Source organism: Pan troglodytes, chromosome 5 (assembly GCF_028858775.2).
Source record: "Pan troglodytes isolate AG18354 chromosome 5, NHGRI_mPanTro3-v2.0_pri, whole genome shotgun sequence".
Lineage (NCBI taxonomy): Eukaryota > Metazoa > Chordata > Mammalia > Primates > Hominidae > Pan > Pan troglodytes.
This window is the reverse complement of record NC_072403.2, coordinates 97495390-97513797: the sequence shown is the minus strand read 5'-3', so window position 1 is coordinate 97513797 and position 18408 is coordinate 97495390. Positions and strand designations below refer to the sequence as shown.

The 18408-nt window shown below is 41.1% G+C and overlaps 1 protein-coding gene across 1 annotated transcript in view; it reads right to left on the bottom strand.

Annotated features, from left to right (window-relative positions):
• Window positions 1-9783: 9783 nt before the first annotated feature.
• NT5E (5'-nucleotidase ecto) overlaps window positions 9784-18408 on the bottom strand; it is a 46220-nt gene continuing 37595 nt past the window's right edge. The window contains exons 5-9 of the mRNA XM_518619.8: window positions 18083-18237; window positions 15970-16075; window positions 14913-15062; window positions 13396-13596; window positions 9784-11729 (exon numbers count right to left, since the gene is read on the bottom strand). Coding sequence (XP_518619.3) covers window positions 11566-11729; window positions 13396-13596; window positions 14913-15062; window positions 15970-16075; window positions 18083-18237 — 776 coding nt within the window. The 3' untranslated portion in view covers window positions 9784-11565. The remainder of the gene's footprint in view (window positions 11730-13395; window positions 13597-14912; window positions 15063-15969; window positions 16076-18082; window positions 18238-18408) is intronic.

Here is an 18408-nt window from a genome sequence, read left to right as displayed (position 1 = left end):
TTATTTTGTACATAGTTAATTGTGTATCTATAAATAAAACATCCTATATGAGTTTTTAATAATAAACAAGGGATTTCTCCTTATTCTTTCTGGGTGTCTGACGGGTTGTAGCCCTGTTCAGTTTGAAAACTGAATACTTACAGATACTCGTGATTGTGTGGTTGCCTCTAAGTTTCACTGAATTGTCTGTAACTATCAATATATTCCCAAAGCTCATACAAACAATTTAGGCAAGTAGATTTTTGGTTTTTGTTGTCTGTTATCTCTTCAAAAGAAAAATGTAGAATTACTTATACTTCTTGAAAGTTAACTTAAAAGATTATTTTTAAAGAATCAGTGTTTCAAAATTTTTGCAATTCCTTACCATGTCGTGCAGTTATCCTTGAAACAAGTTTGTCAAGATTGAGCATTTTGCATTAGGTTATTGGCTCTAGTGTTTATTCAGAGTATTTATTGAGCATCATCCATGTATTAGACACTAAGCTGGGTAATGTGAGAACACTGAATATAATTTAGAAAACTAACAAATTTAATTATACCATTCATTAATTTTTCTGAAGATTTCAAAAAATGATTGTTAGGTGTTACAAATTTTTTTGAAAGGTTTTCTTAGCAGTTCTATTATATTTTTAAATACTTGAAAGTTCTAGGATATGTATGAGTTTCCATGAATCAATGGTTTAATACTAAGCCCTAATAAACAGTTACTGATTTCTCAGGGGCAGGTGGGAAATTGATCAAATGATTCACATTTAAATCCATAGCATTTTGAATATTATTATTTAAAATGTTATAGGTAAACTGGACAAATAAAATATTTTACAGCCTTTTTTATATCATCCTTACCTATTCTCCTTTAAATTGTGATATTCTCTTTATTAAGATAAGAAAAAATTTGTGGGTGTATCATGTCTACTCAAGTTGCCATAACAAAACACTAGGCAATGGGTGGCTTACACCACAGAAATGTGCTTCTCACAGTTACGGAGGCTGGGAAGTCTAAGATCAAGGTGCCAGCAAATTAGGTTCCATACTGAGGCCTGTTCTCTTGGCTTGTAGGTGGCTGGCTTCTCAATATGTGCTCACATGACCTCTTGTGCACATGTGGAGAGGTAAAAATAAATCTCATTCTTTCTTCCTCTTCTTAAAAGGCCACCAATCCTGTTGAATTACGGTCTGACTCTTCGGACTTCATTTAACCTAAATTACCTCCTAAAGGCTCTATCTTCAAATATAGTCATATTGGGATTTATGGTTTCAGCATATGAATTTTAGGAGGATATAGTTCAATCCATAACAGTAGGTGAGCTCTATTTAAAGAGGATGTTATGTATAAAAGACTGAAGAAACAAATGAGTCTGTACATATAAAATTAATAAATCACATTGTGAAAGGGGAAAGGAACTAAAATACAATCCCTATTTAATTTGCCAGGCATTTTATATATATCATCACAGCAACTCTGAGGTAATGTTTCTTCTATTTTATAGGTGAGGACATGGGGGCTTGAAAGAGTGGTAAAATTAGAATTTGAACTTAATATCTCTAGTCTGCATGTTCCTGTCAATGTTGCACCATGAAAGGAACTTGTTTTCAGATGTAGTCACTCTCTGGATCCCTTTAAAAAGTATGCTTCCTGATTTATTTCAAAAATTTACTTTGCACATTCCTTTCTATTCATTTTTGTGTGTGTCCTCTAGTGTATGAGCTTCATGAAGAACACATTTTTAAATGTGTTTACATAAACAGAGCTGTCAGTTTTTCTGGTTAGGGGAGATACAATGCAGTTAAATATATGAGAAAACACTTTGAAATTTATAAAGAACATTGTAAGATTGTGTTAAAACTATTAAATTTTTTTTTCTTCAACTTTTAAGTTCTGAGGTACATGTGCAGGATATTTGGGTTTGTTACATAGGTAAACGTGTGCCATGGTGGTTTGCGGCACAGATCAACCCATCACCTAGGTATTAAGCCCAGCATCCATTAGCTATTCTTCCTGATGCTCTCCCTTTCCCTGCCACCTCCTGGCCCCCCACCACAGGCCCCAGTGTATGTTTTCCCTGCCATGTGTCCATGTGTTTTCCTTGTTCAGCTCCCACTTGTGAGAACATGCAGTATTTGGTTTTTTCTTCCTGTGTTAGTTTGCTGAGGATAATAGTTGCATATTAGAAGATTCTGTGAAGTGATTGAAAGCATTTAAATTACCATTTATTGACTTCCTAAAAAATGTTATATTTTTACAATAGAAGTATAAACAGAAGTCTAATTTGCCCACTGTTGTTCTTAGCAGACTATATAATGACATATGTACCAGTTATAATTTCAGATACAATCAACATGAGAGTAAAAAATGACTGACTGAATGAAGAAACAAATGAGTATGTCTTCTTAGTCCACTGTACAATAGTACTCCTTTATTTTTCCTGATGCTCTCCCTTCCCCTGCAGTTTTGCTTTCCAAGGTTTCAGTTACCTAAGGTCAACCAAGGTCTGAAAATAGGTGAGTACAGTATAAATATTTTGAAAGACCCCACTCACATAACTTTTGTTACAGTATGTCATTGTAATCGTTCTATTTTGTTAATCTCTTACTGTGCCTAATTTTACATGAAATTTTATAGGTATGTATAGGAAAAAACAGTATAGTCATGCGCTTCATAATGATGTTTTAGTCAATGATGGATTGCATATATGACAGTGGCCCCATAAGATTGTAATGGAGCTGAAAAATTCCTGTTGCTTGGTGATGTAGCCAACTTAATGTCATAGCACAACATTTGTGGTGATGCTAGTGCAGACTAAACCTACCATATTTCCAGTCACATAAAATTGATAATAAACCACTGTGTTACTGGCTTATATATTTACTGTACTTTTTAGCATTACTTTAGAGTGTACTCCTTCTACTTATAAAAAAAGAGTTGACTATAAAACAGCTTGAGATAGGTTTTTCAGGAGGAATTCCAGAAGAAAGCATTGTTATCTTAAGAGAGGACAGCCCCATGCACGTTACTGCCCCTGAATACCTTCAGTGGCATAAGATGTGGAGGTGGAAGACAGTGATATTGATGATCCTGTCCCTTTGTAGGCTTACGCTAGTGTGTATGTGTCTTAGTTTTTTGTTTTTTAAACTTTTATGAGACAGGGTCTCACTTTGTTATCCAGGCTGGAGTGCAGAGGCGTGATTGCAGCTCACTGCAGCCTCAAACTCCTGGGCTCAAGGGATCTTCCTGCCTCAACCTCCGAAGTAGGCGGATTCCCAGGTGTGAGGCTGAGGTGGGAAGATCCCTTGAACCCAGGAGTTTGAAACCAGCCTGGGAAACACAGTGACACCCTTTCTCTGCAAAAAAAGAGGAAAATTAACCGGACATGGTGGCACATCGCTGTAGTCCCAGCTACTCATGAGGCTGAGGTGAGAGGATTACTTGAGCCTGGGAGGTCGAGGCTTCAGTGAGCAGTGATTGTGCCATTGCACTCTACCTTGGGCAACAGAGTGAGACCCCTCTCTCTAAAGAAATTAATTAAAGAAAAATAAATTTAAAATTAGAAAAAAAGCTTATAGTATAAAATATAGTAAAAGAAAATACTTTTGTACAGCTGTACAATATGTTTGTGTTTCAGGCTAGGTATTATTACAAAAGCGTCAAAAAGTTAATGCTACTTTCACTCATTTGCATGTTGTGGGCTTTCCTGAATAGGATGGGGATGGGTAGAATTTTAAGCAGTGATCAGATAATCAAGGGACCAGCAGCCTGCATTATCAGTGCTGTAGTTCTAGAGAACAGCAGTTACTGAAGTTACATTACTAGTTTGTTCCTTATCACTTCTATTCTCCAGTAGTAGATGGGATCTCTTTCACAAAGAGACAGTTTTACCTAGAGATAGATTTTTCTTTTTTTTTTTTTTCTTTTGAGACAGTCTCACTCTGTTGCCCAGGCTGGAGTGCAGTGGCATGATCTCGGCTCACTGCAACCTCTGCCTCCTGGGTTCAAGCGATTCTCCTGCCTCAGCCCTCTGAGTAGCTGGGACTACAGGCACCCGCTACCACCCATGGGTAATTTTTGTATTTTTAGTAGAGACAGGGATTCACCATGTTGGTCAGGATGGTCTCAAACTCCTGACCTTGTGATCTGCTCATCTCGGCCTCCCAAAGTGCTGGGATTATAGGCATGAGCCACCCTGCCTGGCCTCAGAGATAGATTTTCATTGAGGAATAAGGCAAGGCTAGATGAAGAAGACTTAAGCAGATTAATGGTACATCTGTGTTGTAAATGAGCAGGAATGATGCTATCTGTATTTCTTAGTGTGACACAAAATTTGTGATCACATAATCACAGTTTCACAATGTGATGAGTTATTGAAATTTTCAGGAGCACTGTTTGTATTAATGCTAATAATATAAAGTCTGTGCATTGTGATTTTACCAGTAAAATAAAACATATGTTTATCCTTCAAATGTATAGCCTTCCTTACTTCATCTGTGGAGTTTAGAGCTGAACAAAGAATCAACATCCAATTAAGAACATCAAGCTCAGTTAAAAATTTGATTAGTCATATTTGTTTATTGCTATAAAATAATACTTTGAAATATTTTAGGGGCTGATTTCATTACTCACATGCTTACAGATTATTTAATGATTTGTCTTACCGAAAAAAAGGTTGTTTTGTTTACTTCTCTGGCATTTTTGACTTTCATGAAAGTCTGGATATCTCACAAGTGAATATACATTATTGGAGGGGGAAGGTTAAAGTGTAGTTTTTAAGAAAGACTTAGAAGGTAATTTTTTTTGTTTTTAACGTTATTTTTTTACATGTTTTTGTACATGAATTCATATTCATTTTCATAGGGGCCATTTTTGGGTAACTTATAAAGAAAAGGGGTTTAGTTGGCTCATGATTATGCAGATGGTTCAGGAAGTATGGTGATGGCATCTGCTTTGCTTCTGGGGAGGTCTCAAGAAACTTATAATCATGACTGAAGGCAAAGGGGGAGCAGACACATCACATGGCCAGAGCAGGAGCAAGAGAGAGAGAGCAGGGAGTTGCCACACACTTTGAAAAGACCAGTTTTTATGAGAACTTACTGTCACTAGAACAGTACCAAGGGGATGGTACTAAACCATTGATGAGAAATCTACCTCCATAATCTAGTGACCTCCTACTAGGCCCCACCTCCAATGCTCAGGATTATAATTCAACATGAGATTTGGGTGGGGACACATATCCAAACTGTATCAGAAACCAAAAGGCTGGAGTTCATTCCTCAGTCAGCCTTCTATCTTTATAAATTTGGACTTGAACCAGGCTCAGCAATTTAGATGTTCCCATCTCTATGTAGGCAACAAACCAAGGCACAAGAATAGTCTAATGTCCTGGGTTTTAGCTGTGAACCCAGCAGCTCTCCAGCCTTAGTCTGGGACCTGCAGCAACAGGGCTGTGTACTAAGACTGTTCTTGTGGTGGGATTTTAGCCATGCCTCACTTACCTTGCTGTCCATTTTCTAGGATAGCTTTCCAAGTTGCTTTATTTGGGGAGCAAGCTAATACCCTTCTGATAATGTCTCTGTTTACAGAATATATTTTTTTCCAACCAAGTATCCTAATGAATAATGAGCCTAGTATAATTTTCACTGTTGTAACTAATATGCCAGCCATCCTTGTCATGGATTAGAGTTAATTATTTTTAGATTCTAGCTAGCTTATTTGTTAACAATGTCTTTCATGATGTATTTAATTTAGGTTCTTAGAGGCCTCAGAGGCACTACTCACTAGAAATTTGAGATCCTCCCAATTTATTATAAAACTCCAAAGCTCCTTCTTTGATTGCATTGGATAACAAAACTGGTTCCTTTTGCTGTGTAGGAGCTAAAGGAGCTTAAAATGTCTTCTATTTTATCAGCAAAAAACAAAAAAAACAACACCATGAATTATAACCTCTCATTTACAAAGTATATAGGACACAGAGCTGTAGGTTGCCCCAGGGCTGCTGCAGCTGATTATGGAGTTGTGCTGAGGACTGGTAGTCAGTTGAATTGTGTCCTCCAAAGAGATCTTGAAGTCCTGTCGGGGGGACTTCCATCCTAACCCCCCAGTAACTAAGAATGTGACCTTATCTGGAAAGAGGTTTTTGCAGACAATTAAGATGAAGTCATTATAGAGCGGGCACTAATCCTGTATTATTGATGGCCTTATAAAAGGGAGATTTGGACACAAATATAATCATGTAAAAAAAGAAGAGGATGTAAAGACATGGAGAGAATACCATATATAAGCCAAGGATGCCTTAGGCTAGAGGCTACCTGGTGCTAGGAAAGAGGCATGGAAGAGTTTCTCTGTCACTGCCCTCAGAAGAAACCAACACTGCCAGCTTGACCACAGACTTCTAGCCTCCAGAACTGTTAGATTATACATTTCTGTCATTTAAGCCAACCAGTTTGTGGTACTTTATTGTGGTGGCCCCAGGAAATGAATACAGGAACATTTACCTAATCTTGGCAAGCAGTTATGGCTTCTTGCCAAACCAAACATCCATAGGACTACATACTCACAGAGGTAGCAACTTCTTCTGAAGGACACCTATTAGCAGCCTAAACTTTCCTCTAAGAAACCCAGCCTACTCTTGTGTCAGACTGCTGAAGGCAGCTACTTATATAGCCTGAATGTTTATTTTCCCAAACTCTGTATGTTGAAACCTGATCATCAATGTGATGATGTTGGAGTTTGGGCCTTTGGGAGGTGATTGAATCATGAGGGTGCTGAATGCGGTTAGTGCTTCCTATAAATGAGGCCCCAAAGTCACCTGGCCTCTTCCATCTTCTGATGACACAGTCAGTTGGTGCCGTCTATGAATCAGGAGGCAGGCCCTCACCAGACACCTGCTAGTGCCTTGCTTTTGGATTCCCCAGCCTCCACAACTGTGAGAAATAAAATTTCTGTTATTTATAAGCTACGCATTCTATTGTATTTTGCTATAGCAGCCTGATATCGTTTGGCTGTATCCCCACCCAAATCTCATCTTGAATTGTAGCTCCCATAATCCCCATGTGTCTTGGGAGGGATCCGGTGGGAGGTAATTGAATCATGGGGGTGGGTTTTTCCCATGCTGTTCTTGTGATAGTGAAAGTCTCATGAGACCTCACGGTTAAATAAAGGGCAGTTCCCCTGCATATGCTCTCTTCTCTGCTGTTATGTAAGATGTGCCTTGGCCCCTCCTTCACCTCCTGCCATGATAGGCCTTCTCAGCCACATGGAACTGTGAGTCCATTAAACCTCTTTTTCTTTATAAATTACCCAGTCTTGGGTATGTCTTTATTAGCACCGTGAGAATGGACTAATACAGTAAATTGGTACCAGTAGAGTGGGTTACTGCTATTAAGATACCTGAAAATGTGGAAGTGACTTTGGAACTGGGTAACAGGCAGAGGTTGGAACAGTCTGGAGGGCTCAGAAGAAGACAGGAAGATGTGGGAAAGTTTGGAGCTTTCTAGAGACTTGTTGAATGGTTTTCACCAAAAAGTCCAGGCTGAGGAGGTCTCAGATAGAGATGAGGAACTTACTGGGAACCGGAGCAAAGGTGATTCTAGCTATGCTTTAGCAAAGAGACTGGCGGCATTTTGCCCCTGCCCTAAAGATCTGTGGAACTTTCGACTTGAGAGAGATGATTTAGGTTATCTGGCAAAAGAAATTTCTAGATGGTAAAGCATTCAAGAAGAAGCAGAACATAAAAGTTTGGAAGATTTGTGCTCACTTCAGTGGCACATATACAAAAAAAAAAAAAAAAATTGAAAGATTTGTAGCCTGACGATGCAATAGAAAAGAAAAACCCATTTTTGCGGGGAGAAGTTCAGGCCTGCTGCTGAAATGCACATAGGTAAGGAGAAGCCAAATGCTGATCATCAAGACAATGGGGGAAATGTCTCCAGGGCATGTCAGAGACCTTCATGGCAGCCCCTCCCATCATAGGCCCAGAGGCCTAGAAGGGAAAAATAGCTCCCTGGGCCAGGTCCAGGCACCCCCTGCTGTGTCCAGCCTAGGGACTTGGTGCCCTGCATCCCAGCTGCTTTAGCTCCAACCGTGGCTAAAGGGGGCCAAGTTGCAGCTTGGGCCATGCCTTCAGAGGGTGCAAACCCCAAGCCTTGGCAGCTTCCATGTGGTGTTGAGCCTGCAGGTGCACAGAAATCAAGAATCAAGATTTGGGAACCACCTCCTAGATTTCAGAGGATGTATGGAAATGCCTGGATGTCCAGGCAGAAGTTTACTGTGGTGGCAGGGCCCTCATGGAGAGCCTCTGCTAGGGCAGTGTTGAATGGAAATGTGGGGTTGATCCCACATACACAGTTCCCACTGGGGCACTGCCTAATGGAGCTATGAGAAGAGGGCCCACTGGGGCACTGCCTAATGGAGCCATAAGAAGAGGAGCTGTTAGAAGGGGGCTGTGAGAATGGTAGATTCACCAACAGCTTGTACCATGTGCCTGGAAAAGCCACAGGCAGTCAACGCCAGCTCATGAAAGCAACCAGGAGGCCGGGGGTGGGGTGGGGGCGTCTATACCCTGAAAAGTCACAGGGACGTAGCTGCTCAAGACTGTGGGAACCCACCTCTTGCATCAGCATGACCTGGATGTGAGACGTGGAGTCAAGATCATTTTGTAGCTTTAAGATTTGACTGCCCTGCTGGATTTTGGATTTGCATGGGGCCTGTAGCCCCTCTGTTTTGGCCAATTTCTCCCATTTGGAATGGCTGTGTTTACCCAATGCCTGTACTCCCGTTGTATCTAGGAAGTAACTAGCTTGCTTTTGATTTTACAAGCTCATAGGTGGAAGGGATTTGCCTTGTCTCAGATGAGACTTTGGAATGTGGGCTTTTGAGTTAATGCTGGAATGAGTTAAGACTTTGGGGTACTGTTGGGAAGGCATGATTGGTTTTGAAATGTGAGGACATGATATGTGGGAGGGGCCAGGGGCAGAATGATATGGTTTGGCTGTGTCCCCACCCAAATCTCATCTTGAATTGTAGCTCCCATAATCCCCACGTGTCATGGGAGGGACCTGGTGTGAGGTAATTGAATCATGGGGGCAGGTCTTCCCCATGCCATTCTTTTGATAGTGAATAAGTCTCATGAGATGGTTTCATAAAGGGCAGTTACCCTCCACTCATTCTGTTGCCTGCCTCCATGTAAGATGTGCCTTTGCTCCTTCTCCACCTTCTGCCATGATTGTGAGGCTTCCCCAGCCATGTGGAACTGTAAGTCCATTAAACCTCTTTTTCTTTATAAATCACCCAGTCTCGGGTATGTCTTTATTAGCAGCATGAGAACGGACTAATACATAGCCCAAACAAAGACAGCTAACATGGTTTAACGTGTCTGACTGATTGAGGTGTAACGAAACCAACTCATTGTGTTATTAGTGTACTTGAGGAAGATCTTAGGCACACAGCCAGTACAGGCAAATTAAAATCCTCAACATTAACTTGGAAGTTTTTATTTGTAGGAATCAGTACTGGCCTCAAAACCATTTTTATATCAGATTCTGTATATCAAAGCCACCAAATTTAGTAGTCTTCCTTAAAATACCACTCACTTTTCTCTCCTACTTAAAAATTGGATGCATTTTTCTTCTCATTTTAGGGGTGTGAGAGGGTATGGAGGGTTATCAGATGGTAAGTGGCTTATGATCAAGAGAAATGATACCAGTGAAAATCTGTCAGAGTTTTCCTTCAGTCATATTGTCTTTAGTTGGCAGGTGTTTGAATGAGAGAAGAAATAACTATCAAAGACCAAAGAGCTTATCTTCAATTTTATTGTTGGGAATCTACAATTGCAAAGTGGTTCAAAATCATTTCTTATACCACTTCACAATACACACACAGATTTAGGAAACTTAAAAAAAGTTCTTTAAAAAATTCTAATAGGATTTACCCTATTTTACTGGCCAAGTGTAAAAAATAAACCCTAAATGTACCTTTCTCTAATTTTCCTTGTACAATCTTATTGACATTTTTTATAGCTAATCCATATATGCATAGAACAGAGGCTATTATTTTGCTGCAACAACTTTTATAAAAAGGTTATGAAGTTTAAAAGTATATTTTGTATCAAGAGTACTTAATATTTGTAAACACTAAGAAACAAACATACTTCCTATCAAAACCTCTAGCTGCCATTTGCACACTGTTTTTAAGGTGAAGCCTCCCGTTTCTTGAATTACTTATGCAGAGCTGAGCAGGCTCATGTGGTTCCACTCCCACGTTAAGTATTTGTTCTTTGGGCATAGGTCATTTCATCAGCATGGGTATTTTCTGACCACCCACTCAGAGGGTCCCACTTTCCAGCAGAAGTTCTTATATCTGGGCTTAAGAATGATTTACAGTGACTGTTCAGATTTGGAGGCAGAGCGACTTAAAAAATGTATACCTCTTCCTAAAGTCTTTTATTTTCTTCGAGAACTCTGGACATTCCATAACTGGGTGTGTGGTATGAGTAGAATGAATTCAGTGCTAGCCTCTTGCTGGAGAGGGACAAGTGCAGGTTTAGAATTACAGCTTATGTTAGAAGGTTCTCTTCTCATGATACCTTCATGTTAGAAGAAAGAGGACAGAGGCAGAGCTGATGGAATCTCATAAAATAACAGCTAATGCCATGTGTCAGGCACTATGCTTAACAAATATCTGTTTAACATGTGTAAATGCTCTTTAGCTCTTGCTTTTCTATAATATAAAACAGTCCTGGTGTCCTGTTCTTCCCTTTCCTTTCTCTCGTGTCCTTTGACTGTCTTTTGCAGCCTCTGGCCTTTCTCATTATCTACTACAGCTTGCTACCTGACTCATCAAAGGCACATGGGTGTTGCAAGAGAGGATGGTATCCTGTGTTTATACCATTAAACTTGCTATTATAACAGGAGCTATAAAGTGAAAAAATAGAGACAAGAAATAAAGCAGAGATTTGTCATCCATGAGCTTGGGGCTATTGATAATTATGAAGAGAGGAGATATTAAGTATCATTCTGAGCAGTAACTTGATATAGTTGAGAATGCTGGACTTGAGTTCAAAAGACCTAGGTCTAGGTCTTGGATCTGTCAGCATTAGCTGTATGGTCAAGTCAACCCTTTTTGAGCTTCAGTTTTTTCATCTGACAGGTGGGAAAAACATCTCTCTTTCCTACCAAAAATAAGTTGTGGATATCAAATGAGACAGTGTGCTTAAAACTTCCTTGTGAATGATAAAATTTTATGTAAACATAAGCTGTTTGATGGATTAGAAATGGATATGAAGAAGAAAAATATGGTTTAAAATTGTTATAAAATTTCATTAAAATTTGGACCCGTAAACTCAACATAGTTGGCTTTCTCCTTATAGGGCCCTATGTTAATTTTTTTTCTAACTCACTAGGTTGCTGACCCTGAGTAATCATGTCTGTCTCTTCATTTTATAATGCTCTAACCTTCAGCTTCTAGGAGCCTGTAAAGATGGTTTTTGCTGTCACAAAGCCAGGTCCTAAAAGGCAGATTTGAATCTCACTTGAAAAAATGCAGTTTCACACATTAAAGGCAAGGAGAATTTTTGGCTATTGGTATAAAACAAAGATCACTGCCCAAAGTGAAAGAAATATTAAAGAAAAGCTTCCATGGCAGTGACTTCCTGTGGAAAACTTGATCCGACCTTCAACTGCTGGATAAATTACTTTCATTTTGGAGATATATGTAGAAACCACGTTGATATCTTGGTCACCTAGAAAAACATATACATTATTTTAACTACAGAAAAGGTAATTAATTATCAATCAACAGTAAGGTAGTCCTTTGTAATTATAAAAGGGAAGCTATTTCATAAGCAGGGGTAAAGTGTCACAGAAGACAAGAACGCTAGTGATCATAAGTACAAAGAATTTGATTGCTTTTTCATGCTTCAGATGTAAAATGTGTCTGTTGTTCAATATTGGGTAATTGGGGGAAGTAGAGTTGCCTCAGCTCTGTGATGACTCTAGAAAGAGGTCATTGACATCATAGCCTTTGAACCACTCCAGAACAAGGGCATTAGGGAACTGGGTCAAGAGCAATTAGTTGAGAGATAAAACTGGCTTCCTTTTGTTTGCCTGCCCAATAATTATTTTCACGTAATTGATGATGGGACTTGGGGGATTTCCTTTACCAAAGAGAGGAGAGGATAAATGCTAATTGCCTATAGCTACAACAAACCCATGTTTGTTGGGAACCCATGTTCTGTTGGGAACCCAACAGAATTTTATTTTAAAAATATCACTCCAGTACTTAAGAACCCTTCTCTCTTCAGTGGTTTTCACCTCTGGGTGTACACTAGAATCACTGAAAAAGAGTTTAGCCCCAATCCAGTTAACTTAGAATCTCTTAAGAGCTGCGGCCGAGCCATTGGTATTTAATTTAAAATGCTCCTGAAGTGATTCTAATGTATAACCAGTGTTGAGAACGCTTAGGTCCAGGGCTTCCTTAGCCTTCTGCATGAGCTCCTCTCTCTAACATCCTTCAGTCTAGGCTTGAGTGGTGGACAGCTGATGGCTATCAGCCTCTTTGTCTCATGGGGCTTTTACGCCTGCCCTTCCATCTTCTGTCACGGAAGGGACAGAAGAAGCCAGCACCTTTCCTCCCAGGAAGGGCTGCCTCCTTTGGTCTGGTCCTGCCCTCCACGCTCCTTGGAATAAGTAGCTAAAATGACAGGTCCAGCATGATAAGACTGAGGAAGATCCTGGTGGAACTTCCCAGAGATGCCAAGAAGCTGCTTGTGTGTCTTGTAAGCATGCTGGTCTCTGCCCTAGGAGAGGAAGGGGAAGTGTGTCCTATGTCAGTGGTCTGTATGCACATAATGTGACTCTCAACAGAATTTCTAAAAGTGAGGCTGGCATATAATGTCCCTCAATGCTGCCAGAAGTACCAACTGACATCAAGTATGGTTATTCCTATGATTTGTACCACCAACCCACTGTGCCGAAAGGGCGGCACTTACCCCATCCACTTCTACCTGACTGATTCACACAGAAACTTCTTCAAGAAAGAAAATTTAAATGATTTAATGTGATGGTTTTCCATATCCTAAAATTCCAGAGGTGTGATATTTCTGTTAATGCAAAACTCACTTATATTTCACAATTTAAATAGCTGCTTAGATGTAGTTAAAAGAATTTTAAAACATTTTTGATTTACAAATGTTTTGTCTCTGGGGTTGGATGAAGGCATGTGTGTGCTCGGGGATTGACAGGGTACATATTCCTCTCTGCTGTGCTGTGCTGCTGCTTTCCAACAAGCAAAGCAGGAGGGAGTCAGCAATACAGGGAGTCACTTTGCCCTCCTGGCACCACTAGTAGCTCCCCTTCTTGGCCCAATTTTGTTGTTCTTTAGAGAAAGGAAGAGACAGTCATGCTTACCAGAGTCATGTCTTAATAATTCATCTTTTATCATCTGGAACCCATCTCCACCATTGGCCAGGAAGTTTGGGAGGATCACCTTATATACCTCGTCCATTTTGAGAGGGTCATAACTGGGCACTCGACACTTGGTGCAAAGAACATCTAATTTGACTACTCTGTCTCCAGGTTTTCGGGAAAGATCATACACCACATGGATTCCTAGAAAAGAAATGAATCTGTTTTCACCAGATCCAAAGGGAGATTTCTGTTTCCTAAGGAATTTTGGCCAAACTCTACAATTGGGGCATGGGGCTGTGGTTTTTCCTTTGGTTTAAACCTGAGTGAAATTTTGTCAAGAGAATTGTGACATTGCAGCCACCCTTTATCCTTGAGTCCTTACAGGACATATGAGAACCACTGGAAGGAAAACCAGCTCTGGACCAGAATAGGCAAAGGGTGACTCTACATGGAGAAACCACATCTTTTTCTGTTTTTCCCTTAAAATGCTGAATTGGTCTACTAAATTGATTCAATGGCCTTAGAAAGTGAGAAACAGATCAGAGGCAGAGAGCATTTTACAATTTTGAAGACCATTAAATGGTAATCATTTGGGATTGGGTGACTTCCACAAGGCATAGAGCTATGCAGTGCTTTGCTAGAGCATCAGAAAACTGCTTTTCCCTCAACTCCCTTCTGGGAAAATGGAGGATGTTTGGGTTGCCCCATAGGCATTAGGACAGGGCCCCACTGCCTTCTGTAGCCCTTCAGTCTCAACAGCAATGTGTTCTGCAGAGGAAAACTCAGGAAAGCAATTCTGTCTGTCAAGCGGGACCACAACCTAAGGTTAAAAAAATGAGGCCAGATTATGATTTTCAGGTAAAATAAGATTGCTTTTAAAGGATTAATTCACTGGACTGTGGAATTATTAACAAAAGTGTTTCAGAAGCCCTTGGCAATTTAGGAAGCATTTATTTCCGTTCAACTTTCACTGCAGTCCATGAGATAAACAGGAAAGGTTTTCTCCCTGTGCCCAGAGGGGTTGAGAACTTGCCCCAGGTCACAGTGGGACTAGAACCAGGTGTTCAGGTGTGTCTGTGCAGTAGGCTGCTCCTTCCAGGAATCATCCTGGTTAATACAGATTGGACAGCATTCCTTTAAATCTTGGCATGGTTCCAGGCAACGATGAGTAGAACAGAGGAGAGGATTTAAAAAAAATAATTGAATGCTTAAATAAGATTTTATTAGAAACTAGACCTCAAAGCAGCTGACCTGCTTAGAGGGCCCATCTGATGTCCAAATCAGACTTGGCAAATACTGCTTATTGCCAGGGCTTTGGGGCTTTGGGGCTTTGACCCCAACCTAATCTTAGTGGCTCTGAGAGTCCACAGCCATTAAAGGGTAAGGTATTGGTGTTGGGTCGGGAAAAATCCAAACCAACTTGACCACAGGAATTTTGGTGAAGGGGAAGCTGAGCCAACCAGCAGGAAATGCCATGTCACTTTGGATGGGCCAGCCCTACAGGATGGGTGACTTACCGCCCACCTGCAGGAACTCTCCAGTGGACTGGCCGTAGCGGTGCACGCTGTGCTCAAAGGCCTTCTTCAGGGTGGAACCTTTTAACTGGACTAGGTCAAATGTGCCTCCAAAGGGCAATACAGCAGCCAGGTTCTCCCAGGTAATTGTGCCTGAGGGTAGTCACAGATGAGGCAAGAAGGAAAATAGCTTGAGAAAATGCTTACACCATGACCAGTTCCCTCAGCGCTGGGGGAAGAAATGAGGGGGACATGGCAAGCTTATAGAGCATCATTAGCTATGTCTAAGTGGTTCCTGACACTGAGGAAGGGAATGAGTTTAGGAGGCCTCTGGCCCTGCACTCCACCACTGGGCAAGATGGCGGGAGCTCACAAATGGCTGTGCCTCAGAAGTTCACCATGCTCAGTCTTAGATCTGCTAGCTTGGGGCTGGATCTCCAGTAGTTTGTTTTGCATTGTTCCGTTCCTCCAGAAAAACAATGTGCCCCTGCAACCTGTCCCTGTTGTCTGACAATGGGATGCGTTTGGGGCCTTATACTGATACTGATTGGTTTTCACAGTAAATCAGGGAGGGCTACAAGAGTGTCTTGAGTATTTGTGTAGTTGATTTGTTTTGCCATATGATATAATCTTGGATATCTGTAAATATACTAAGGTAACATTTTAATCCAGTGCTATGTCTTTTTCAGGACAGAAGATTGGTGATTTTGTCTCTTTTCAGATGCCAAGGTGGTGACTGTTGTTATTTTGCATAAATCAGAAACAACTAGTATAGCTTTGTAAGTCAGAAATTCAGACCAAGTTTGAGTTCCACTAACCTTACCTGCAGCTTCTGTGTGTGAATACATATAAGAACACACAAGCTTGTGTGTGTCCTTCAGGCTAGGTTTTAGACTTTAATAATGGCTAACCCTAATTTAAAGGACTGACATTCTGGTACATGGCTGGCAGCAGAGATGAACTGAGGCTGCACATGGGTGTGTTCAGGGCAAGAACCATAACAGAAAAAGAGATCAGAGAGAGAACATGACACACTGAGGAGCTGGGCCTGGGAGCATACCATTGTTGCGTTCATCAATGGGCGACCGGATACCACCTCCATTTAAAATGCACATGGATACGTGGTTCCAGAACATTTCATCCGCGTGTCTCAGGTTGTTGTTAATCTGCAACAGTAGCACAGATTTACACTAGTTACTCTGGCTCTTCTTCCTTAGGATCAGCTCCAGGAATCTGGTTAGCTCTAGTGAGGAAATAAAGCTGCTTTTCACCTGCTGCTGTGTTCCCAGGGATCTCTCAACTATAATTAGAACTAATTTTATGCTCCCAGAAGTAAAAATATACTGTTACCAGTCCATGTCAAACTCTTATTTCCCCCTCCTAAAACTCCCACACTGTCAGGCCAGGTGGCCTTAGCAAAATGGTCTCTCGGTTGTAGCCCTGGTGTCGGGACTGGGCCTCCCATGCAAGGTGGCCTGCAGAGTCACTCCTGCACAGGCTTCTCCAGGGCAGGCCATGCCCTCTGCCTGATTCTGAGGGCTTGGCCCTAGAGCCTGCTCAACACCAGACCTCATGCCAAAGAGAACCTGGCCTCCACGTCTATGTCTGCAGCTGATTCCCAAGTTGGCAATTTTGGAAAGACAGAGACAGCCTTTTGAAACTGGGGAGAATCACATCCATTCTTACTTTTATTTTACAAAATATATGTTTAGTTATAAGAAATAAAATGAATATATTCTCATTTAGGAGACAAAAAGCCAAAAAAAAAAAAAAAAAAAGGCCAGGCATAGTGGCTCACACCTTAAATCCCAGCACTTTGGGAGGCTGTGGCAGGTGGATCACCTAAGGTCAGGAGTTCGAGACCAGCCTAGCCAACATGGTGAAACCCCGTCTCTACTAAAGATACAAAAATTAGCTGGGTGTGGTAGTGGACACCTCTAATCCCAGCTACTTGGGAGGCTGAAGCAGGAGAATCGCTTGAACCCAAGGGATGGAGGTTGCAGTGAGCTGAGATCATGCCACTGCACTCCAGCCTGGGCGACAGAGCAAGACTCAGTCTAAATAAATAAATAAATAAATAAATAAATAAATAAATAAAATAAATAAAAAGCAAAAGCTCTCCTTTGTCCTAGCCTTTTTAACAGAGTGGATAAGCACTGCCAACAGCCTGGGTTGTTTCCCTCCAGACTTCTCTTAATATTTATATACCAGCTTCTCCTTAACTACTTCTCTGGCCTTGACTGCATGATGCTGAGGAGACATCATGAGTCTGGTCTTGGCATGAGCATGATTGTTGTCATTTACATGGCAAACATTTATCGAGTGCAGTTGTATCCTGGGCACTGGGCAATGCGTGCCAAGCACTGACAGAAATGACTTCCCTGGGTGCAGGCTGTGAGCCCATGGAAGTGGTAGTCCGACATAGGAGACCTTGGCTCAGTAAGGCCCCCAGAGAGCTACCATGGCCATTCCGCCTGGTGACAAGTAGACGGGCTTGTTCTTCATAGCTGGTCTTGCTCAGCCATAGGACTTGTTATTACCATTAAAACTGTGTGTTGTCTTTCTGTGCCTGTGAAAGAGGTTCCTGTCACACAAGGCCAGGGTTCTCTGGAGTCAAGTGAACAGATGAGGGAAAAACAGTCTGGCCAAACAGATATGCTTTTATCTATTATGTTGATATCTCCAGGGTAGCAGAGTTTGTGCATTTGCATCATCTTACAAAAGGAAAGCAACATCCAAAATTCAGACATCTAAGAACACCTTAAAATAAAGGTTTTACTTCTTGTAAAGCAATATGTTGGTGGTTACCTGATCTCCTTCCAGCACCTTAAGAAGGTACTGAGTATGAAACTACATCAGGCTTTTGTTTAGGCACTAATGTTTTATTTATTTTTCATATTTATTTAATTTTAGAGACAGAGTCTCGCTCTGTTGCCCAGGCTGGAGTGCACTGGTGCAATTATAGCTCACTGCAGCCTCCTGGGCTCAAGCCATCCTCCCACCTAAGCCTCCCGAGTAGCTGGGACTATAGGCACATGCCACCACCCTGGCTAAAAATGTTTTGAAATCCCTCATTCTGTAGCTATCGATCTATCCCTTCTCGCATCCTTCCTTCCTCTTCCCTCTTCCTTTCCTTCCTCCCTAGCATATGTCCACTCCTGCTGATGACTTACCATTGCATCACAAATCAGGTTGCCCATGTTGCATTCCCTAAAGCGGCACGATTGAGAGGAGCCATCCAGATAGACAATTGTTTTCCCTAATTCCTGGGTAGAATAATTATCCAATTTTATCCTCCATTTGTTAATGTCTGCTTTTATGCTTGGATCTAGAAGAAAGAAAAGAAGGTAGCCTACAATTAAATCTCACACTGGGCTAAATTCTGGAAAAGGAATGAAACATCATCTATCTTACTTGCTGTGAGAACATATTTCTTTACCATATTTGTGTGCATTTTGGTTTTGACCATGAAATTTCCTTAGGAACTTCTATTTTGTTT